A 21,916-nucleotide genomic window follows, 5' to 3' on the forward strand; every position below is an offset into this window, starting at 1 on the left:
ATGAAAGACAGATCAATAGAAAATATTCACACAGAAGTGCAGAAAGGAAAATAGAATTTAAAGAAAATAGATCAGTGCATATTATAATTTTATTTCTCCCTGGGGAAGTCAATAATAGAAGGGGCCCTCAGCCTCAAGCATTTTCATGTTGCTGGCCTTGTATCATTTGGTACCCTTTCGGCTCACTGTATAATAGTGGATTACATTGAATGGTGTTGCTGGGTAGAATTTAAGAATAAAATTAGAACAGGGAGTGATGCTTGACCTCAAGTGCTACATGGCCTTGTATTTATTAACGGCTAGTTCCACCCCTTCTCAGAGCCTTCTTGGGGAGAACCCAGATGGCCTGCTCTGTCCAAGAAGACACACAAAGGCAGTAGGGCAAGCTCCTCTGAGGGCCTCCTACCCCACGGCCGCAGCTCCAGCCCTGTGGATCTTAGTCTTAATCCCAAAGAGTTCAAGAACAAAAATGTGGCCCATATTGAAAGGAAATTCTGTCAAAATTTCTGTCAACACTTACACTCTTATGGAGGAAATACCGGAGAGGCAGCTTCCAGCTCTCTTTTCATCCCTCCCTTATGCTTTCCCAAAGGAGGAACAGGTAAATCTGATCAGTGGGAGCTGTGTTCAGAGTGGAAGGGGTAAAGAGAGTTGATGAGTCAAAGACCTTTACAGAAGAGTCATAACTAACAGAAGCAGAAGAAGGTTAGAATTTTAAAAGTCACCACTGTGAAAGTCCTAGTGGACTGAGACAACAACAAGCACTGACTGACAAACTATGAAGGCAAAGGAGGTTGCAGAACTTCATGATAGAAGAATCAGCCTGATACATCCTGAAACCTCTGCTCGGTCATTAAATGGAGGGTAGTCAGACACTATGCACCTCCTCAGGTGGGTTAGTGCTTCTGAGAAAGAAAAGAGAGAAGGAAGGAGAGAGGGAGGGAGAGAGAAAGGGAGGGAGGGAGGAAGGACTCTGTGCCTAGTCTAACTTCTACCTCTATCTTCCAATTTACAGCAAATACAGGGCATGGAGCAACATGATAAACAACAAAATGGAATACAGCCAAACCCACAATGTGGGAAATTTCACAGGACAAGCAACTTGATTTCTTCAGTAAACAAATGGCAATAAATCAAGAGAGTGGGAATTCTAACAGATTAAAAGAAATTTAATGGACTATTACCAAATGTAATGCGGAGACCTTGTTTGGGCCCTGATTTGAAAAATACCAACTGTAAAAAGACACTTTTAGGGGCTGACTTGTGGCCTAGTGGTTAAGTTCAGTATACACTGCTTCAGTGGCCCAGGTTCACGGGTTCAGATCCAGGCTATGGACATACACCACTTGTCAAGCCATGCTGCAGCAGCAACCCACATACAAAATAGAGGAAGACTAGCAACAGATGTTAGCTCAGGGTATGTCTTCCTCAGCAAAAAAGAAAGAAAGAAAGAAAGAAAAAGACACTTTTAAGGCAACCAGGGGAAGGAAAATACAGATTAGATATTAGATAATATTAAGGAACCATTTTTTTATTTTGTTTTGGTTTTGTATGTTTTGAAAGAGGTTAATGTTAAAGCATTTATGAGTGAAACTACTGTGTTCTCCAGGATTTGTTTTTTTAAATATTCTAGCAAAAAAATGTGGGAAGGGACAGATAAAATAACAATAGTAGGATGTTGCTTATTGGTGAATTTAAGGCATGGGCATGTAAAGTCATTTGCTAATTTCTTCAATTTTGTGACCATTTGAAAACTATCGTGATATAAAGTTGAAAACAAAATGGAGGGGTTACTGTGTCTCCAGAGTTCGGGACAGGTTTTTCTGGATTCCCTGAGCTCAGGCACAGCGAGCCTGGCTTGAACCTCAGTCCTCATGTGGTGAGCAGACCGGGCAGCCCTGTCTCTGGCAGACAGTCGGAGATCTGCCTTTTGTTCTTACACTGCCTGCAACTGGGTGTATAAGGCAAGGTCATTCGAGTCCCATTTTAGTCTCAGAAGTATCATCAATCTCTTTTTTGGCCTCAGTTCCAAACTGCATCCTCCAACACAATTAGCCCAGAACTCCTCAGTTTGGAAAATAAAACTGACCCTTTGAATCCAATTTAGCTGGGGTCTCTGTGATGCTATTCTGTCAATAGAACCCTGGAGGGCAGACAGCCTTCTGCATCTGACCCATAACTGCAGGGAGCGGGTCAGATATGAGCATGACAGAACAGCTGAGTCAACCGAAGGTATTTTGAGGATAAAGGAAAATTATGCCTGTTCCCAAGCTAAGATCAATTATTCAGGGTAGTAGAAACGTTAAAAATTTGACAAAGTGGGATCGAGTGTTGGAGCAAGTCCCTGTGAGAGCAGAATGAGGACCAAGGATACAGTGGAAGACTTAGTATCAGAAAGATATTTGCTATTCTGTAAATTGGTGGGAAGAAGGAAAAGGATAAAAGAAGTTACAGAGACAAGTTGAGATAGATATGAAGGAGATTGGGGTGGCTTTTCTCTGGTGGGTGAAATCTTCGGAATAAGAAGAGATAGAAGGGAAAGGGGTTTATGCCCAGGGCTAGCCTAACAACAGCAGTGATTAAAAGCTAATCTGGCCCCACTTTGGTGATGGCTCAGGAGCTGGCTGGACATTAGGAAGACGGGAGAGGAGAGCTACCAAGCTTCCAGGTTCCAACTGGACCTTCGAATGCTGCTCCGTGCCGTGCAGTAGCATGGATGGGCACATTGGGTGCTCTAGGGAAACAGCTCATTCCATGTGCCATAGGAAGGTCCCAAGAAGATGGCTCAGAAGGTGGTGCGTGGAGAAAGCACCATCATCGAGAAAAGTTCATGTTCAGAGCCACTGGCCTCCCTCTTTCTTCCCCTGCATGCTCAGCACAGAGAGGTTCCTGATGAACATCCTCTCTTAGGTCTAAGTGAGATGTAATGTCCTAGAAGAACCCCCCAAATCAGGAAGCGTTGTTATGGTACCCTTCCTTCTGTTTAAATCGTCTATTCCAGCTTTATTCTGTAACTAATTCTTAAAATTATTTTTATTCTCTAAACATGGAGAACATGAGATTCATGTAAATATAATTGTGGTAAAGCTGCTTTTTCACAAAAAAATATTACCAGCCTATTCAGTGATTTTAAATTAGTTTATTAAGAGTATCAACACATTTACTAGGGTTTTAAATATCCACAGTAGGCGTTCTCTCAAATATTTACACTTTGTGATAATTAAGCTCATATACAATTCAAAAATAGCTTTAGCTGTTACAATAGCGATCATATTTTTATGATAATCACAAAAGAAAAAGTATCTAAAGAGAATTAGTGTTTCCGGGAATACTTTCCCACAGAAATCAAAACAACGTTAGATTTCATTTAATACCCAATATATACAGGATATTTCAAAGTACTGCTGTTCCGCAAAAAGTGCCCCCGTTTCCTCAGGACATGTTGATAATTACAAATACAGTTTGATGAATTTTATAAATTCAATAACAGCTTTTAAAATGATCTACAACACTAAAGACATAATATCCCAAATATCTTACAGGTATTAGCTTTAACTATTTGCTCTGACATCTTTGAATTGTCTCCAGTGTAACATACCAGGCTTGCTTTAATCTACAAAATTGACTAAAGCCTAGTGAAAAATACAGTTTAATCATCTCAAAGCAAAGTTTGGGGGAAAAAAAGTTTTAAAGATACATAATATAAAAAAAATGAATATTGAAAAAGATACAAATAATGGATTGAGCAGTCTAGGGGTTCCATACACATAGGCCCCAGTATGAAGGATCATGAGGCCACGCATGAAAAATGGGCATTCTCCTATCTTGGCATAAATTACTGAGGGATCCAGGCAAGTGGGTGAACTTCAATTAGCACACATACGTAGTAAGTTGGTGAGACTAGATGTTCTCGAAATGGCCTGAGTCCCAATAGCTCCAGTTTTACATTTGAATCCTTTACTGATAGGCGTGGATCCCATTCTTACACCTACCCAAGGGAGGATCTCAATAAACGGGTGAAAGAACTCCTAGCAGCCCTGCCTGGCTTTGGCCCATAATTACCTGAATACACAATATTTACTAAGAGTTCCGTTGATGGAGATATTCTGGACTTCTTAGAAGTCAAAGTTGATGTATCAGCAGGCTTTTCTCTTTAGTTGAGTAAAGGAAGTCTGTCAAGGGTTGTTTGAGTGACCGATTTTCTTTGCTTCCTCTGAGTTCCTCCTCGCTTTGCATCTCACCATGGAGCACATGGCCTGCTGAAAGTTGTTGCTGACCACCATATACAGCAACAGGTTCCCGAAGGTGTTCAGGGCAGTTAATGGTCTAGAAACAATGTAAGCTCCATGGATCTGATTCTCTATGGAGCAGCTGATGGAAAGCAGGCGAGATTCAATGCGAATGACTCTCAAAATGTGGAAGGGTAAAAAGCAGATATAAAACACGAGGAGCAGCAGAATGGTGAGCCTCCGAGCTTTCTGCTTAAGGCAATTGTGAGTCCGAGGTCCCTGGGTGAGGGTGTAGATAATCATTGTATAGCAAAGTGTCACGATCAGCAGGGGGAGGCAGAAAGTGGTTGCAGTCAAAATGAGATTGTACCATTTGACAGTAGTGAGGTCATCCGAATTGGTGAGGTCAAGGCAGGCAGATCTATTGGCCCTGGTGGTTGACGTGATCAGGAAGGTCATGGGAACGACGACCGCTAGCGAAATGATCCACACCACAGCACAGGCCACCACGGCCCACCGAGTTTTGTGAATGGAAAAGCAGCTCATCGGGTGAATGATGACAAAGTAGCGGAAGATGCTGAAACAGGTGAGGAAGAGGATGCTGCTGTACAGGTTGAAATGGAAGCCGAAGTGGATAAACTTGCACATGAAATCCCCAAAGATCCAGTTCTCACCACTGGCGTAGTAGTGAATCAGGAAAGGAAGGCTGGTTAGATACAGCAGGTCTGTGCAGGCCAGGTTCAGCATGATGATGGTGCTGCTTTTCCAGGGCCGCATTTTGAAAATGTAAGTGGAAATTGCTACAGCGTTCCCTGGAAAGCCCACCAGGAAGACGATGCTGTAAATAACAGGGAAGTAGTGCCTCTTGAGCGGGATTTTTTCATTAGTGCAGTTTCCAAAAGCAGCTGCATAATTGGGGAAATGAGAAGCATTTGCAACATCGTCTAGTGGCTCATTCATGGTGGTCTCCTTTCATCTTGCAAGAATCCAAGAGAGTTCAGTTTGGCAGTAGAATCAACTGAGAAGTAACTCGCTGATAAAGGAAAATAGAGGACATTAATGATGGGACAATGAAAACACTGATCTACTTTTAAGTGAAAATTGCTCTCGCATCCTGAATTTGCCACTTCTTTCTCTTTAATCTCAAAAGAGACCCTGTGGAGAAGAGATTGAATTTCTAAGAAAATAACCCTGAGGCTAGTTACTGAAGACATCGAATAATAATATAAAAGTTAAATTACCATGAGAATGAAAATGAAGGATTGGAAAAATAATCCACATGTAGCTGCAGAAAACGACTTGACCAGGTTGCTGTTTGGACAAGCCATAGGCATCACCTGAGAGACTCAACAAACAGAGCCACTGCTAATCCATCTCCAGCGCCTCACCACCACATTCCCTCTAAACTTGACAAAAGGCTGAGAAGTACTTTTTATTATCTCTATTTTACAGAAGAGTCTAAGACTGAGGGAGATTATGCAATTGTATCTGGTAACGGTCTGGCAGAACGGCCGGGATCCAATGTCTGACTTACAAGCCATTTTCTTTCTCCCTTATCTCACTCTGCTGCCTCTCAGTCTGGATTACCCTAAATAACCGATGGAACATCAAGGGTGAAGGCAGGAAAAGACTGAACACTGGGAATCTTAAACGTAGATCTCATGCATTGCAACATTCTATGTACGGTAGATTTCATTTTCAAATTTCAGCTCTTCCAGCCCATTTTAGTAGCTAACATCATTTGTTTGTGGGGTGGGGGTGTTCGGGGTGGGGGGGTGCAGAGAAGTAGCAGGAGCATGCAGCCTTAAGAGTTTGGGTTCTGAAGCCAGAGGGCCTGACCTTGAGAAGCTGTGTGTCCTTAAGCAAGTTGCTTAAGCTCTCCGGGGCTGAGGGGAGTGGGATTTTTATCTTCCTTCTTCCTGCATGTCAGTGTTTTCTAAAATTTTAACAGTGAATTTCTGCAATAAAAAAAGCAAGAAGATTATTTAAAAGGAAGAATTACTTAGAATTAGCTTATTTTTCTGATGTAAATAGCTGTTGGTAAAATGCATCCACTTGCACGGATATGGAGCACCAACTGTGTACAAATGAGGCACTCCGCCAGGTCCGAGAGATACTAAATGAATAACACACACTGATGTACAAGCCACTATCACAGTCTACTGGGGGAGATGCAAAGGGAAATAATTTTAACAAAATAAATCCTACCTCATGAAGCTGTCAATATGTGGGGGAAAAAAAAGTAAGAAATCTTGGAACACTACTGGCACATAATAAGTGCTCAATAAACGCTGAGAGGTTGCTAATGGGGGAGTCCTTTGATAGATGAATGTAGGAGGCTACTGAGATCACAGAGAAGGGAGGGAGCAGCTACCTGGAGAATAGGAGAGGGCATGAATGGAAGGCCTTTAGGAGGGAACGTTTCAGCTGGATCAACCAAGACTAAAGGAAAGGGATTCCAGGTAAAGGGAACAGCATGTGCAAAGGCACTGAGACATGACAGAGTTTGAGAGTTCCAGGGGAGCTCTCAGTAGCTCAGCATGGCTGCTATATTAGGAGGCGTTGGGAGATAAAGCTGAAAAGAAAAAATAGCTAATAATAAAAATAACAGTGCCTCCTGTGTACAAAGCACTCCTCTAAGAGTCTTACAAATATAAATTCATTTAATCCTCACAGTAGCCTGGTGAGGTAGTGCTGTGATCATCCTCATTTTACATATGAAGAAACTGAGGCACAGAGAAGGCAGTGACTTGCTCAAGGTCACACTGCTAGTTAGTAGTGAACTAAGACACAGGCCAGACAGTCTGTCTGCAGAGCTGAGCCACCTCTCACAACAAGGAGGCAAGAGGGAAAGAAATGCCCTAAAACCAACAAAGACAAGTTAGACTTTATCCCAGAGGAGCTCAGTAAATGAAGCATCCCAAATTGCGTGATCTGGGGCTAAAACGTCAATAATAGTCCCCACTTCCTTGGGTTGAGAGAGGATTAAATGAGTTAATATCCATAAAGTGTTCTGAAAGGTGCCCGGCAGTCAGTGCTCCATCCCGGGTCTGCCGTCAGCGTTACTATTATCTGGTTCTAAAATCTACACTATCTAGCTTTTCCTCAGCAGAGTACAGAGATGTATTTCGACTGGCCCAACTTAACAAATCCAACATTAGAAGAATCCTTCCCTGTTGACTGGCCTTGCCTATGCTTTTCCAGGTCTCACTTAGGATGTACCTCAGAAGGCACTTAAACCTCTATTACTTTTATTCAGTATGAATTGGGGAAAGTATAGCCCAGGGATGGGACACTTGCCACTGGGCAGCTGTTACGACCCTCAAGGGGAAAGGCCAGGGCTCCTGGGAGGATGTATTACCATCAGAAGTGACTGTTTCTCTCGTTGTAGGTTAATGTACTCTTGCTGGCAATGCTGTTCTTAGAATTCTCACCTACAGAGCGCCAAGGTGATGGGAGTCGGGCACCACTGACCAGCAAGGGCGCTGTGAGGCTGGGAAAGCACAGTGGGGAACCATTCCCTTGGCCAAACACCTTACATGGGCTCATGCACGAAAAGGGGGCAGTGATTTAGACCTGAAAGAAAAGGTCAGAGTCAGAGAGTCCCTGAAGTAGCTCTTCCTGAAGTCAGGACTTAGCGAGTCAAGATTCAAGTCCATACTGCTTGTCAGTGAACTTTTGGAAAGCGGAAAATGAAGTCACCTGGTACCCCAGAAGCCAACATGCACGAGGTGCTCAATAAATATTTGCTGAATACATAAAAGAACAGTGAGTAACACCAGCAAAATTCATCTTGTGCTGAAAGGCTAGTGAAGCAGCAACCATTGTTCAAAAAAATAAAGTTTAGTTTTTTAATGACTTTTAGAGTAATGAGCAAAATTAATTTGTGTCATTGCCAAATAAACCCCTGCCGTGTTATGGGACCACTCTGAACAATAATCATATCAGGAAAAGACAGGTTGTAGGCAGAAACAACCACCCTATTGTTTTGGAAAACAACAGTTCAACTTGGGATTTAATGAAGACTGACTAACCAATTGTAAGGGGGGGGGGTTGACTAAGAAATTTAACCTGCTCCCATAAACCTCCCCAAAAGAAAGGTCTGAGTTTACAAAATAGGCTTGAAGTTAAAAATAGCAGACAAAACCTGATCGGGCTGTGAGCCAAGTAGAAGGAGGCAGTTTCTTTCCTCGATGGTCACAGAGTCCTGAGCAATTCGCTGCTACCACCCAGAGCATCAGCTGTCCCCAAAGGAATCAAGGGGCATTCAAGAATGATGTGTAAGTATTCCTCACTCTGCTACACAGTGGATCTCAACCATAGGGTGGTTACCGATCACCTAGAACAAACAGACTCATGATAACTAGGATTCACGATTTATTAAGCTTCGACATAACCAGATATCTAAGTGTGAACTAAACTAGATGCCACATGAATGGAAGCAAGCACCAAAGATTCGGGAGAATTTTAAAAAGGAAAAAACTTTTAGAATTTTAGCCTCTATTTTTTTCTCTGAAATTTGGGAGAGATTGTGACTATCTGAGGCTAGCTGCAGGGTATCAGTGTTTCAGGAATGCAAGCTTGAGGGCCGCTATCCTAATGCCAGTTTGCCCACGAACCTCACAGACCGGGATTCCCGGCTTCTGTAGATAAAGAAGGCAGGACCAGAAATGGGACCTATTCCAGTGGCAGCATATACTACTTTACATCCATAGAGCGTTCTTGCCCATTTGGTGGGAACAAGTGAGATTAATGATGAAATGTGATTATTCTAGAGTATCTGTTAATTTTGTGGTTAACTTTTTATCCACCAACTCCCCAACCCACCACAGCACACCTCCCCACCTTGGGTTTTTGGGTGCTGCTGCAAGGCTGAGCGAACATCCATTGTGCCCTCCTTTTCCCAGGCTGCCAGTGGACCAGGGAGGTATAAACTTGGAAGACTGCACCCCTTCCTGTCCTTCAGATGCCTTGGAAAATTCGCAGCTTGGGCCACATTTGGCTACCAAGAAGAAACTTGTATAGATCTTTCATTCACAAAGGTTCATCTTGGTTTCCTTGTCTACACATTTGTGAACTAATTTGATTTCATACTAGTGGAAAACAGTCCGATTCTTAGCCCAGATAAATTTGTGACATGGGTGAAAGTCGTCCTCCCTGAGCCCTGAAGGAACCCTCTCCCCAGCTCTTCCCTCCATCCCAAGTTTCAATCAGAACCGCAACTCAGGGACACTGAAGTCCCCTAGGACTGGCCGTGGTGATGGTGCCCAAAGCTATGATTTTAGCTATTGCATCTTTGGGAGAATCAAATAAAATCCAGGGATGTTCTCTACAGAAACATGCACTTATGGACACAAAATTTACATACAATTTGGAGGTTTAGAGACAATCCTAAACTAATTCGCTTAATCTATAGCAACAAACCAAACGAAAGAAAGGCACACCATGGAGAAGATTTTGCTGGCTTGCTTCTTGAGGAGTGGGGGGATTGGGGAGCAGTGTCTTCCGACTTTGCTAATATCCTTAAAGCCAGAACCATACAGTGTAGCTAAGAATGCATCCAGGGAGCAGAATCAATCGGTATCAGAGATGAGCTCTCTGTTTGTCCCCAAAGTCCCCACACTTAGTTGTGAAAAAGGCAGGAGATGGGACCTGATAGTGCGGAACTTCTCCAGGCCTCCCTGAGACAAATCTCTGGCCATCCTAGGCTTTTATTTTCCCCAAAGGCGCCCCTGCCAGGATGCGGGGTGCTCCTGCTGCCTCTGAAAGAAGTTAGGGGGCCCTGTTCTGGCAGCCCTCCCGTCCTGCCGCAGGGACACGCCCGGGGTCTCTGTTCCTCAGGCTCCGGCGCCCGGCGTCTCCACTCTGGGATCAGCGCAGGTTCCCCGCACCCAGCTCCCTCCGGCCCGCGGGGCCCCGCTCCCCGCCGCTCACCTGGCACCCGGGCTCGGCCGCCGCTCACCCGAAGCGGCCTTCAGAGCTCCGCTATGCCCTGGAGGCGGGACGGTCGGAGCAAAGGCCTGCGCGCCGCCCCTGCCCCTCCCACCCCTCGCAGCTCCGGGAGCAGGTGCATGCTCCGTCCCGCCCCGGTGGAGAGCGGACAACATCCTCCCTCGCCCACTTTCGAGGCCGACACAGGACAGCAGCTTCCACTCCAGGGGATTCTCTGGACAACCTCCGTACGGGTTTGGCGCGGAACTGCCCAAAGGGAGTATTTGCAGAGGTGCAAAACAGCCTGGCAGGAGGGCTTTTGCCCCAGGAGGGTTGCAGTCCGGTTGTCTGGGTCCAGAAATATCACCTGCTCGCACACAGGTCAGAGCCTATTATTTAGCAGGGGATAGAAGCAACTTAAATTCTGGCCCCTCAAATTGGAGACCACTGAAGTGTCTTTTCACCGTATCTAGTTATCCACCTGACCCCCACAAACTGTTTCTAAACTGCCTAGTTTGTAACTGTAGGAAGAGCATGTGTCTGCATCTCCAGATCTAGGTTGCGGCCCTCTTGCCATGTGACTCCGGAACAGTCTCTTCCCTTCTCTGAAACTCGGCTACAACATTCTAGTGGATAGGCTCTGAATCATTGGATTCTAAGTTCCCATCCAACCTCAAAAGACGGGTTTTATCTATTGCCTAAGGGGGACACGCAGAGAAAGCCCCGTCTATGCTCCACCGTGAATGGGCGTTGCATGCCTCTGCTGCGTTGCCATGCCGATGGGCATTAAAACAACCGGTCCATCCTCTGGGCAGGCCAGCCTGCAGGAGCAAGAATGCTAAACCGGGCACCCCAGAGCCCAAGTGAGAAAGTCTCCCCAGCGGATGGTGGGGACAGCAATGTATTAGGTAATTTTACTGTTAGGCTTATCATTATTATTTGAGTCCCAGCCTCTCCAGGGAAGTATTTTGCATTCAGAGAAAAATTATTGTCCAATTTTACTATTTTTAATCACTTCCTCAATTCATCAGTTGGAATTATTTGACCCTGTTTTGTTCCAATTCATCCACACATTCATGCAACAGACATTTGCTGCTTGATTATTCTGTATCAGGCACTGAGGAGATAAAGAAAAATAAGACATGATCTCTCCCTTCCAGGAACTCATATTGTCGAGAAAAATAAACAGTTACTGTAAACAGTGATTAGGGTTTGGCCCTGGGAAATAAGGATGCTGTCAGGGAACATAACCCAAGAGTAAGAGAAAGAAGTCAGAAAAGACTTTCTGGATAAAAGACATTTGAGCATTTTCCCTTGAAGATCAAGATTTCCAGGGAAGGGAAAATGGCTTAAAGAGATTATTTAAAAACAAGTATCGGGTCCTAGAATTTTAGACATGGAAGGGACATTTAAAAATATCAATTCCTGGGAATGTAAAATGGTGAAGCTACTATGGAAAACAGTATGATGCTTCCTCAAAAAAATAATAATAGAAATAGCATATGATCTAGCAACCCACTTCTGGGTATATGCCCCAAAGAATTGAAAACAGGGATTCAGAGAGATACTTATACACTTATGTTCATAGCAGCATTATTCACAATAGCCAAAATGTGGAAGCAACCCAAATGTCTATAGGTGGATGAATGGATAAAGAAAACGTAGTATGTACACACAATGGGCAATTCAGCCTTAGAAAGGAGGGAAGTTCTGACACATGCTACAACATGCATGAAGTTTGAGGACATTATGCTAAGTGAAATAAACCAGTCACAAAAGGACAAATACTGTATAATTCTGCTTTTATGAAATACTTAGAGTAGTCAAATTCATAGAGACAGAAAATGGAATGGTGGTTGCCAGGGGCTGGGGGTAGAGGGAATGGGAAGTGTGTGTTTAATGGGTACAGAGTTTCAATTTTTCAAGACGAAAAGAGTTCTGGGGATCGACAGTGGTGACGGTAGCAGAACAATATTAATGCACTTAATGCCACTCAACTGTATACTTAAAAATGGTTAAGATGGTAAATTTTATGTTATGTATATTTTGCCACAATTTAAAAATTTTTGTTAAAAAATCCAGTCCAGGGACCAGCCCGGTGGTGTGGTGGTTAAGTTCACACATTCCACTTTGGCTGCTCGTGGTTCACAGGTTCAGATCCCAGGCACAGACCTACACACGCCTCATCAAGCCATGCTGTGGCCGCATCCCACATATAAAAGAGAGGAAGATTGGCACAGGCATTAGCCCAGTGACAATCTTCCTCAAGCAAAAGGAGGAAGATTAGCAACAGACGTTAGCTGAGAGTCAATCTTACACGCAAAAAATCCAGTCCAAGGGTCTCACTTTACAAAGGAGGACACTGAGAATTAGAGAGGTCAAAGTGATAAGGCTGAAGACAGGGCCTGGGAGGCTTGTGTAAGACCAGCGCTCCAGCCTCTTTTCTTACTACGCTGCTGGGGCTGGCTGGCCACTTGATTGAAGCCATGGCTTTATCAGAAAGCAATGGGCTATAATCCAACACTCTAAATCAGCTCCATCAACAAGATGATTTTTATGACTAATTGTCTATTTTATCTTTTAATGTTTATTTGTAAATATGATTTCTTACTACACCTTGAAATCTTCACATATAAAGTAGCCAATTTGCAGGAAGATAAAATATAAACCAATATAAATCTTAAACATCTCTGAATAAAAAGAATAATCTAATTTATATATTTTTAGAACAACTTGCTACAGCAACAACATCATTAGAAAATGATGTCACTAATTTAGACTGCGTTTTAAGCTTCAAATTTGGGACCTTGAAGTTGTCTTTCAACAACCCTAAGTCAAAGACTTATATGAGCAAAATTCAACTTCCATTTAAAATTGGTCTCTTGCCCAGATTCAGAAATGCACTTTCTCCTTTAAAACGAGCACCCAATAGAACTGGATTCCAGCACTTCAACTCACAGCTATTTGAGCAGCACAGGTGCCACCTGCAATGTGCTGCTACTGCTCCTTTGAAGCAGGGGATGGGGCTTATCTCCGTGATAATCTGGATGCTCAGAATTTCTCTAATTAGGAAGCACTGATATCTTAGTCTCCTGCTCCAAAAAGCCTGCCAAACTCTGCAAAGAAGACAGATTCAAGGAGAATTCTCCAAAGAGCCACTAATTATTGAGTTGGGGGTTGGCATGGGGAAGAAGGAGTAACACATTCGAACTAGTCTTAGTTCCTACTCAGAGGTGAGTGAGGAAGGAACAAACCATTGGTGACAATATGGACCATTCTCTTCCTCTCTCCCTTGGTTATCATTCCCCATCATTCCCAACCATTTGTCTTAACCATTGTCTATTATTTTCTATATCTAATACTTTGCTCTGGGATCTTACTGACCCAGGTGAGTCTGCCTCTTCCAGGGTTAGTCAATTCCTAGAGATGATAAATTCACCAAAGAGTGTACTTTCAAATGCAGATGAACCATCCAGAGCCCATTTTCCCACCAATCTCCTTTATTGGGCCCTGATACTCTGGGCCACTATCTATACTAATCACTCCAGGGCCAGGTACCAGACAACTTTGGGCAGCTCCTATGCCCCAGAGCCCACTGAGATGATTCAAACTAGCCACTCCTAAGCATGAGTCCCCTCCCTCAGCTGTTCCTTCCCACAGAAACCACAACAAAGGCTCTTGCCCACATTTCTGCCCCTCTCCCTCTGTCTCCTGACGATGCCCTTTCCTCTTGGGATCTGTGAGTATAACAAATTATCTTTTCAATGACAATAATTTCCTAATGTGTTGGCCTTACTATGTGGAAATAATAACAAAACCTATATTTTGAAACACCATTTATGGCCTTGTCAAACTCTTTTGTAACTTTGGCCACAATATGACACATCTTAGTATAATAGCAGTATTCTTATGAGATGAATTGTCTTGATTAAAAAAGAAAATGGTTAACTTGTTTTCCAGTGATTTTAAAATGGATTGCTCAGTAAAGATGTACTGTTTAAACAAAGCAAGTTTTTGATCTATACTCTACTAGGCAACAAATTCAGCTATTGCAATGCCTTCCAGATTCCTGCAGTATTTCTTCAGTTAGGAAGAAGACATTACGGTATAATGGAGAGAGTTCCAGAAGTTTGAGGCCTGAATTTTAGTGTTTGGAAAGCAACTCAAATTGCTAGGAATGGAAATTCCCTTTCTAGGCCTCTATCTGGGAAAAGCAAAGGCTGGACAAGACATTCTCTAAGGCCAATTCCAGATTAGAGGGATCTTAGTTGGGAAAACAAAAAAAACTCAAAGCTTTGTTTCTTAGAAAAGGATGTATGACATTTCTGTGCCAGTCTGAGTCACTTGCTATGCTTCTATGTGAACAGTTGAAGATTATTAAATGTTTTCAAAATGATATGGTGTTTTGGACACTTCTTTGACAAAGGGTTTTTCTGGAGAATTTAGACAACTGTTGGGAAAAAGAATGACTGGACTGTCCACCCTTAGATCCAACTCCAGTATAATTGGGGAAATAGTTTGTGTCTTCTAGGTGGATAATGACCCAGGCAGTTAGTAGAACTACACAGGATGGCCACAGCTAAGGATGGGATTGCCAGTCTGCTCAAGAGGCGTTTTAATGTGAAGAATGGAGACCAATGGAAGCAAGGATAAATGGAGACTGGAGATGAAAGGAAATGTGATAAAAGGAGTATAGAAAAGCCAGAGAATAGAGAAAGCCATCGTCAAGAAATTGAGCTCATCATTGCCCTTGCTGGTACAGGGTCCCTGCTTGGACTATCCTTCCCATCCCAGCTTTCTGACTTGAATCTTATAATTTCTTTAAGGCTTAATAAAATACGAACTACTCTATGAGCGTCTTTGCCCAGAATATTTTTTCTCCCCTGAACACTTACTGTGCTTGTAGTCTGTACCACGCAGTCTAGCATTTACTCATTTTAAAACTGTTTAATAGTATTATAAACTACAATAGTCTTATAAACTTGATTCTTGTCTAATCAACAAAATTGTCTACATCTCAAGAGAGGGGAGTTCATATTCTCCTCTTTGAATCTTGCATAGCTCCTTAAATAGGTACAGATCTGGCAATTACAATTGTCTATTGCTGTTCAGCAGTTATTACTATAACTGATTCCTCATTTGACCTTAATTAATACTAAGTTGTTCTAGGTTTTAGTTACTAGTTAAGACCAAGCTGACTCCCACTAGTCTCTGTCCAATCAGTTGAACATATGAAAAAGAACATGGGAAAAGAGTAGTCAAGAATTTAGCAGGATGAAAACTAAGCTGAAAGACTGAATGGGACAATTAGGAAATCATCAGCGACCTGAGAACTATTTTAGTCACATGGTGGGAGCTAAAACCGGTTTGTGCAGTGGGTGAAAGAGTAAAATTGACAGTTATAAGTGTTTGGGAGTGATGGGAAGAAAGAAATAAGGACGTAGCTTGAAGGCTGATGTTTTAAAGTAATTCCATTGTCTCCGCAGCTAGTCCAGAGGTTTTTGATGCTGGCAGAATATTAGAATCAATTGGGGAGCTTTCAAAAACACCAATGCTTGGCTCTCACCCCAGACCAACTAAATCAGAAACTCTGAAGTCGGGCATGAGGATTGGCCTTTTTTAAAGCTCTCCAGGTTAACACACTATACAAAGTTGAACATGATTAGGATAAATTTTGATCTTCAAACTTGACTACGCATTGTGAGTACTTCAAAAATTTTAAAGAATACTGATGCCAACCATGAACAAATCTCAAAAACATTGCGTCAAGCCAAAGAAACCAGAAACAAAGGAACTCACTTTGTATGACTCCATCATGATTCCATTGAGATCAGGAAAAAACAAATCTCTGAGGATAAAAATTAGAATAGTGTTTGCTTCGGGGAGGGGAGGATATTACCCAAATGGGAAAGAGGAAACTTTCTAGGTTGATGTAAATGTCCTATATCTTGATTAGGATGTTGGTTACTGAGATGAATACATTTGTCAAAACTCATTGAACTGTGTACTTTAAATCTGTGCATTTTATTGTATGTATTTATAGTTTGATTAAAAAACCCTCCAAAACCAGATTTGATTTGATTGGTATGGGAAATAGGTTGGGTATTGGGGTTTTTATAAGCTACGCAGGTGGTTATAATACAAAGGAAAGTTTGAGAACCACTGGGCTAAATCATCTGCTGAGATTGAGACAAGAGTGAAGAAGGAAATTTGAGAATCTGAGAAAGGTTTGATAACAGAAAGTGGGGTTGGATAGATACAATCTTTTCTCAGAGTGAGATCGTGGATTATCTGCATCAGAGGCAGCTATGGTGCTTGAAAAAAAACAAATTCCTGGGGCCCACACCAGATCCTGTGGGATGTGCACTCCTGGAGTGAGGCTCCCGGGTTTGCAGTGTAACAGTTCCCCAGGTGATTCCCACCCTCTATGCAGAGCACTTCCTGAATAAAGGGACCAGCTGTCCAGGAGAACCAAGCCCTTCAGTGGAGGTAAGAGGACTGAATGGAGGGCAATTCATAGCAGGTGAGGGCAGCTCTCGCAGCAGAGAAAGTATTTGGAAAACCAATCACATGACAGCCAGGACAGGCAGGCACCCACATCAAACTGAGGGGGTGACGTAGAGCTGAAATGAGAAAACAAAGCAAGCGGGGAAAACCAGGAGAAAGGAGAGGAGCAATGCATCGAGGATCTGGTCTGGGGCCTGGGGCTCAGTCCTTGGACAGTCGTCTTCTTGGGATGTAACTTTTGGGCAGCAGCCAGTGCTTCTTGAAGATGATTCCTCCGAAATGAACCAAAATTAAATGGTACGATTGACAAGTGTCATAAGAAGTATTAGCAAAATGTTACATTTTGAAAAGGAATACAGGACACATTTGAGAAGGACCTTGGGTAGGATTTATACAAAGCTAGATGTTTTTGAGAGGGAATTTCAGGAAGAGTGGTCAGTTTATGCAAAAATATGGAGGCTGAGAATTGAAGGAAGTGTTCAGATAATAGCATGAGGTCCAGTTTTCCTGGAATACTAAAAAAAAAGAAAGTACACTCAGAAGAGAGTGGGGATGAGTGACTCTTAAAAAAGTAGCAGAGGAGTGTATTGTGGAGAGACTGAAGTCCCTCTCTCCAACCCTGGCTCTGAAGAAGCAAGCTGCCATGAATCACAAATCCTGAGCCTACACAGAAACTATTCCTGCCAACACCGCAGGGAGATGAGAAGCGGATCCCACCCTGAGCCTCAGATGGGAACCCAGCCCTGGCCAACAGCTTGACTGCAGCCAGGTGAGACCCCGAGCAGAGGACCCTAAGCTGTGCATGGATGCCTAACCCTAGACTCACAGAAACTGTAAAATAATAAATGTGTATTGTTTTAAGCCACTAAATTTGTGGTACTTTGTTATACAGCAATAGGTAATTAATACAGATGTCAGTATTACATGAATCTAATTACACAGGCAAAGGGGAGCCATTAGAAGCGTTTGAGTGGGGAAGTGTATGAAAAACTGTCTCAAATGTGTTTAGCACCTTCTTGTCCACTGGTTTTTCTGTTGGGCAGATATTTAGTTCAAATATTTTATCAGCAAGTTTCTACTAAGAAAAAAAGGATATCCCAGGGAACTATGTAAGGAACCAACTTATTGTTGTTGTTGTTACCTTAAATATTCAGTCTTTCGTATTTCTTATATTATTTACATATTGAGTTATATCTATTGTATATCACGTTTTGGTTATTTGTTCAGGTTTTCATCCTCTGGTGTTTACTTTGGTGGTGGTTAAGGTTTTATTTCCTCGTTTTCTTCTTTGGAACTTCGAAACTATGAAAAGAATGTTGGGCCAGAACCACATGATTCCTTAAGCTATCTTCTGGTTTTATGGAAGACAAATAGATTCAGGGGCCAGTGCCAAGTCTCTTGCCAACATAAGAGAAATTTTACTACACCAGCATATCACACCAACGTGATCTTTGTCTTTACCCCAGAGACCATGAAGGAACGCCCCCTTCTATGCACACAAACGTGCTCACCAAGTAAAACTACCTCCATGCTCTCTCCTTTGCCAAAGTCCCATAATGCAACTTGTGATGCTTCCTCACCCCAATCGCTTTACTAACGACCAGTGTAGGATGGTTAAGTTTGAAGTGAATGAAGAAAATTGTTCCAGCATTGCTTTCAACTTCTGTATCCCTACTTTGTTCTATTTGCTGTATGAACAGAACATTAATCATACTTACACTCTGACAGAAGTTCAGAGATTCAAATTCTTCGGTGCTGAAGTAATGATTGCTTGCATTTTCTATAGCAGCCAATGCTGAGTGCGTTAACTTCGCCTAACATTAAAAAAATAATTTGTTGCCAGAGATTCCTTTCCCTTCCTACCTCTGTTAAGATTTCTCCTCTTCCATTAGATTCTCGAGAGAACATTAGGCCATCATGAGCTGTTGAAATTCATTTCCCTACCCTGCTAGCATCACTTTTCCCTTTTAGCAGCCACATTGAGCAGTATCATCTTATTTTCTTTGTCATGCCTCTGTGTTTGAATTAAAATGCCTTAGAAACACACATAACAGGCTCTGTAATTTCTTTATTATAGCACTTTCAATTTCTTCCGTTTGACCTTTTGGTATTGCTTTCATGACTAATTTTTTTCCAGGGCCCTGTTGACACAACAGACCACTGCACTAACCTATTAACCTTTGAAAGTACAAGCTGAAATTTGATTTGAGTAAGAAACCCAAAATAGTTTTCAACTAGGCTGGGCTTTATGAACAATAAGCCAGACAAGTTCATCTCCATGATGGACTGGCTCTGCTAGTGGAGGAGATGGTGTGAATAAGAGGAGATTGAACGGAATGGGACGTAACTAGGGTGTAAAAATAGCATCATGTTTAACGTTAGAGTGGCTAGTCTTAGTGCCCACTTTTAGAAAAATAAAAACGCAAGTAATTTAATATAGCAGCTATTTCTTCCTTCCTTTGACTTTTCACAGACAGTCCTCAAGAGTCTGCCCTTTCTGCTTTGTGCACTGATGTATGATTGTTAGTTAAAACTGTTAAGCTGTTTATTGTGCCTCCCTTCCTAATTATACCAGATTGATTTTTCATTAAATTGAAACAAATTTTTGAAATCCTCTCTGACTGTAAATCCTGCTTTAATCCCAATTGTGAGTTTAAGTGTATCCAGACTTTTGTGAAATTCCTACAAGTGTCCAGTGATAATTGCAGAGACAATGCATGCTCTTTGAGTAATCTATCCTTTGAGAACAGATGAGTCACTCATTTCTACTCAATCTGCAAAGATGGTTTATTCCTGGCCTTTGCAAACTTCCCTGACCCTCCTCTCCATGTCACAACACACTGATCACTGGTCCTGTGGTTTTAGACGTCCTTTGAGTCTTTATAGCTGAACTTTCTGTTTTATTTCATTTTTAACTAGGAGCACGTAGGTCACCAAAACTCTCAAAGTCATGTTCTTTGAAGAGATATGTCTATATTTGGTTGTTTTATTACATATTTATTTGAAAAAGAAATATTGCCACTCCTTTCCCTCATCACTGCTTTCAATCCTGACTTTCTCAATTCTCTGTGGTCATGTCACAGTGACATCCACGTGAGTAGAGAGCAGGGGTGTGAGATTGTATAAAGACGGAGGTGAGTCTCGAAGACTTTCCTCCTAAAAAGCAACATTGCAGACCCATTACGATCAAAGGACAACTCCAGGGAAGGCTTGTTTTGATCATACATGTGCCCAGTGGCCTCACTCACTTGCCCTTTGAAGGAGCCGAGCTCTTGGTCGGTGTTCTCTCCCAACTTTATTACCTGAGTGGACACTTAAGCGTTCTCTTTTTGTACCCCTGACCTGTGCACTTATTAGGCCTTGAGCAGGGTCAGCCATATAATTTTCATTACAAAATGAAAATGTGGGGCTTATTGTTCACAAAAACAGGGGGAAAATGCCTTTAAAGGTAATAAAATATAAAGCTTTTTTCTTTCTTCTGCAGTCTCTTCATTTGTCATGGTTTTTTTAAATTTGCTATTTAATGTCAATCAAAGTAAAGAAAAATTAACATTTGTAATTATTAGCATGAAATTTACCATTCACCTTTCTATGGTGCAATGCCGGTTTTAAATGCAAATATAAGAGCATTTAACTCATATGAAGCATCGTAAAATTACACAAGCCATGTGTAATCATACATGTGTGTGTATTTTGGTTTTACCATAACAGTGGAAACTGCACAAAACTAACTCAGCTGTTTTTATTTCACAGTTTCATACACATACATGCTACCAACTCTATCTTCATCTTACTGAGATTGAGATAAGACTGAAAGGAAAATAAACTATGGGTCAGCTGATCTTTTCTTTTCTTTCTATGTCAACATTTTCAGTGATAGTCATTGGCTTATCCAGGGAAGTAACACAAGTGAAAAATGACATGATAGTGTTCCTTGCTCATTCGTGTTTATTGGAGGCTATTGCCTTCTTTCTGGTCTGGAGCAAGCAACGGAAAGCATGGCCTACAGGAGCTGTCTTACCCTCTTACCCAGTCATAGATCTAATACTTGTGCTTCTTTGAATCACTAAACTCCCATGCCTCATGGGTTCACCAGCATTCTTTGCTCATTGAGCATCGTGAATACTACTTGTAAATAGGGCTGCAGGGAATGGCAGTGGACACACATATTGCATATATCTCCTTTGCTCACTTGCCTGCTCCATTGTCCCATCCTATTTCACTTACAAAACACAAGTTCAAAGACAATATTATTAAGAATTTCAAGACAGCAACAGCAGAACATTAAACCAGACAAAGGACCCTTTTGATCATGGCCCCTGGACTAATGCGTAGATCACACACCCATGAAATCAGCCACGGCCTTGAATTAGGAAATCCTTTGTTTGATTGACTCAGGTTCAATCCGGGAAAAGTAGTCAAAGCCAAGAACATTTCAGAAGTATCAATTGGGAAGAAACATTTAAGTTACTATTTCTTGTGTTGGTAGACCACAAGAGACATCAAAATTTGTTTATCTTTGATTGAGTTCTTTGGGATGGCTTCTCTCACCTCTGGTTCCCTGTTCCATGCCACAAAACAATTTTATAAACTATGAATGAACTGGATTACCTCTGGCTCCTGGTACTGTTTTGTCTCTGAATGACTGCAGGCACATACGTTTCTTAACTCCTTGAGTCTCAGCTTGCAGAGCCACCACGTTTTATCCCTTCTTGGTAATTCTAGCTCAGACTCTCCAGTGATGATGTCTTTGGGACATGGCATTTGTACATGTGTGATTTATTAGAGACTTGCATCTCAGGTGGACTCTATCCACAGTAGATGACCCTCCATCTGCAAGGGGACGATATGTAGATAATTATGCCTTGAAACGCAAAAGGGGAGCTGTGAAGAAAGACCTTTGCAAATTTGCCCCAAAGGAGCCATGTAGTCATTCCACAGCATTGTTACACACATGCACACACACACATACACAGAAAGAGAGGGAGGAGAAGAAAGCAGTAACATGGTGTCCTTCCTCAAAGACAGAGATACCAAGTTATCTGTCTGTAACTGACATTTTTTAAGCTGACTCTATGCAGAATTTAAGCTTTTATCTTATTAATTACCAGAGACAAGGAGGATACTAGGACTTTGCAAATAATCTGTTCTCCTCAGGCATAATAGGACAGTTGCCAACTACTCCTTACTCCTTTAACTTATTTCAGAGAATGAACTTGTTGCATATCAATAGAAAGAACCATGGGGCC

The 21,916-nt window shown here is 42.1% G+C and overlaps 1 protein-coding gene across 2 annotated transcripts; it reads right to left on the reverse strand.

Moving 5' to 3' along the window:
• Positions 1-3,122: 3,122 nt before the first annotated feature.
• On the reverse strand, positions 3,123-10,218 carry OXGR1 (oxoglutarate receptor 1). 2 transcript variants are annotated; one of them, XM_070240061.1, is made up of 5 exons: positions 10,164-10,218; positions 8,377-8,568; positions 7,664-7,805; positions 6,069-6,187; positions 3,123-5,262 (listed from the first exon to the last, which is right to left on the reverse strand). In XM_070240061.1, the coding sequence occupies exon 5, from the start codon at positions 5,187-5,189 to the stop codon at positions 4,176-4,178; it is 1,014 nt and encodes a 337-aa protein (XP_070096162.1). In that variant the 5' UTR covers positions 5,190-5,262; positions 6,069-6,187; positions 7,664-7,805; positions 8,377-8,568; positions 10,164-10,218; the 3' UTR covers positions 3,123-4,175. The 2 variants fall into 2 exon arrangements, with proteins under 2 accessions (XP_070096162.1, XP_001490523.2); XM_001490473.4 differs by lacking the exons at positions 6,069-6,187; positions 7,664-7,805; positions 8,377-8,568.
• Positions 10,219-21,916: the final 11,698 nt, after the last annotated feature.

The sequence above is a fragment of the Equus caballus genome, chromosome 17 (genome assembly GCF_041296265.1).
Source record: "Equus caballus isolate H_3958 breed thoroughbred chromosome 17, TB-T2T, whole genome shotgun sequence".
Lineage (NCBI taxonomy): Eukaryota > Metazoa > Chordata > Mammalia > Perissodactyla > Equidae > Equus > Equus caballus.

Excerpts from the sequence above, each read along its gene's own strand:
- OXGR1 (XM_001490473.4), bottom strand. The coding sequence starts at position 5,189 with ATGAATGAGCCACTAGACGATGTTGCAAATGCTTCTCATTTCCCCAAT.